At 39.1% G+C, this 2,239-nt stretch overlaps 1 protein-coding gene across 1 annotated transcript; it reads right to left on the bottom strand.

The window, feature by feature from the left end:
* Positions 1 to 24: 24 nt before the first annotated feature.
* Positions 25 to 1,471, bottom strand: LOC105315820 (TNF receptor-associated factor 5-like; the record flags this gene model as incomplete). Its single annotated transcript, XM_011410577.1, has 1 exon — positions 25 to 1,471. A coding segment is annotated over exon 1 (1,447 nt), but the record flags the coding sequence as incomplete, so codon positions are not given.
* Positions 1,472 to 2,239: the final 768 nt, after the last annotated feature.

Raw genomic sequence — 2,239 nt, 5'->3', positions numbered from 1 at the left:
CCTCAAAACGTAAAGTGCTATTACTAAGATAGTTATGCAAGCTTGAGTGAGCTATAAATTTAGGAAAGCCATTTCCTTTTGATGGACCATTTTCCACAGTTGAAAAATCTATTGGAGTATCATACTCATACTTCACGATTCTTCTATGCGGTCGTCCATTGTCATTGTGCAATAATTCAATAATAACTTCTCCTCTGAAAGGCCACGGGATTGTACGATCAAAATTTCCTTGAAGTAGGCACACATAAACAGAGAGGTGACTTCCCTCACCCCTACCATAGCCATTTGGATGTACTCGTAAACGCATATGGTAGCCATTAGCATAGAACGATGGACTTAAAACATCTTTATCTTTGTTTTTAGACTTGACAAAATGATAAAGCTCGTAGAAAAAGGTTGGCTTTTGTTTCACAATATCGCTATCACTATCATAATCATCATCCTCATCATCTTCATTATCGGTTTCTTCCCCTGACTCCAAGCATTCATCGATGTACTCGGTTAATTCTTTCCTCAAGTCATTTTCTGCTGCATCCTGCCATATTGCCATTTTTCTTCTCATTTCATTTTCCATTGATGGAATTTGAGTTTTTAATAAGCATTGATTATTTTGCTCTAGTGTAGACACTTTCTGACGTAACAAAGTGATTTCTTGATTCCTTTTTTTAACTTCGGATTCCAATTTCTGGTGTAACGAAGTAATTTCTTGATTCTTTTTTTTAACTTCGGATTCCAATTGCTTAATTACATCCTTGCATGAAGCAAGGGCCTCTTCATTTTTAGAACCTTGCTGAAGGCACAGGTGAAAATGCACAGCCAAATTGTTTTTTACGTGATCGTCCATTGCTCTTCGATACCCTTCCCACTGGCACCCATATTGAGATGCAACACATTTTACATATGCTAGTGGGCAGACTTCGTTTTTGTGTGTCTTTTCATATCCTCTTGTTATACTTGCATAGCATTCAGAACACTGAATAACGTATTCAGAACAGAGATCATAATGTGAATTCAGATCACTCCAGCTATAATGGTGGTGACAATATTTACACGACACTATTCTAAAGATACATTCTTCACTTTGATGAATTGAAATAAAATCTCTTGGACCTTCAAGATCACAAGTGGCACAACGAATAACAGCACGCACACAGTTTTCTTGGTGATGCTGAAGATCACCTAATTCACCCTCCCACTCACAACCCTCATTCTTCTTATTACAATAGACGGAAAGGGACTTGAGAACTCTTTGAAGACTTTTATCTGGGTGTGTTTTAAGAGAGACACGACATTCAGGACAAAATTTCAGCCGTTTACTGCAAGACCCGCACAGATGATGCCCGCATTCACCATTCACAAATGGGTTTTGGTACAGAGAGACGAAACAAACGGGACAATTGGTAACCAAACCTTTAGGAACAGGGTATATGTATAAGGGGTCATCTAAGTTGTCATCTAGTTTTGTAGCCATTTGGAGCCTAGACTAGAGAGAAAGAGGGAGGCCCCAGCAACCTTCGTCTGTACCAGAGTAACCAGACTTGCCAATGCGGCAAATGCCGGGAAATCTAGACCTAATTTTTAACCCTATAGCAAACTAAAACATGGCGGATTTATTGAATTCAGATGGATTAGACTTTGTTTCTCCACCTCCTGAGTATTTTCTATTTACAATTGAAGTGTCCAATATGGTTAGAAATGTTACTGGATTCTTCTTATCTCGTTAGCTGCTGCGGGAATCACATTTGTGGGAATTGTATTCAAAGCCTTTCGACTTCTGCTGCATTTCGTGTCCTAAGGCCAACCCTAGGGCAAAAACCATGTCCATTATGCAAATCAACTACATACGAGAAAGTAATTGATAAAGGACATCAAAGAGCCGTCAACTCTCTCAAAGTGTATTGCTCAAATAAAGGAAAAGGATGTAATTGGACAGGAGAGGTGAAGCAGCTGCTAAATCACTTGTCACTTGATAATGGAGATTGCCAGCATCAAGCTTATGACTGCAAGTACAAATGTGGCCAGAAATTCTTCCGCTCATGTCTTGTCGACCACCAAATCAGTGGCTGCATCAAACGACCTATAATTTGCCAGTTTTGTAAGAAATACTCTTCAACGTATGAAGAGGTTACCACTATTCACTATGGAGTATGTTCACAGTATCCAATTAGGTGTCCTAATAATTGTGGTGCTAGTGTCAAGAGGATTGTACTAGATACTCATGTATCTACGAATTGTCCTC

Source organism: Amphimedon queenslandica, unplaced genomic scaffold, assembly GCF_000090795.2.
Source record: "Amphimedon queenslandica unplaced genomic scaffold, v1.1 AMPQUscaffold_7841_Cont20212, whole genome shotgun sequence".
Taxonomy (NCBI): Eukaryota; Metazoa; Porifera; class Demospongiae; order Haplosclerida; family Niphatidae; genus Amphimedon; species Amphimedon queenslandica.
Note: the sequence above shows the minus strand (reverse complement) of the source record. Positions and strands in the feature narration are given on the sequence as shown.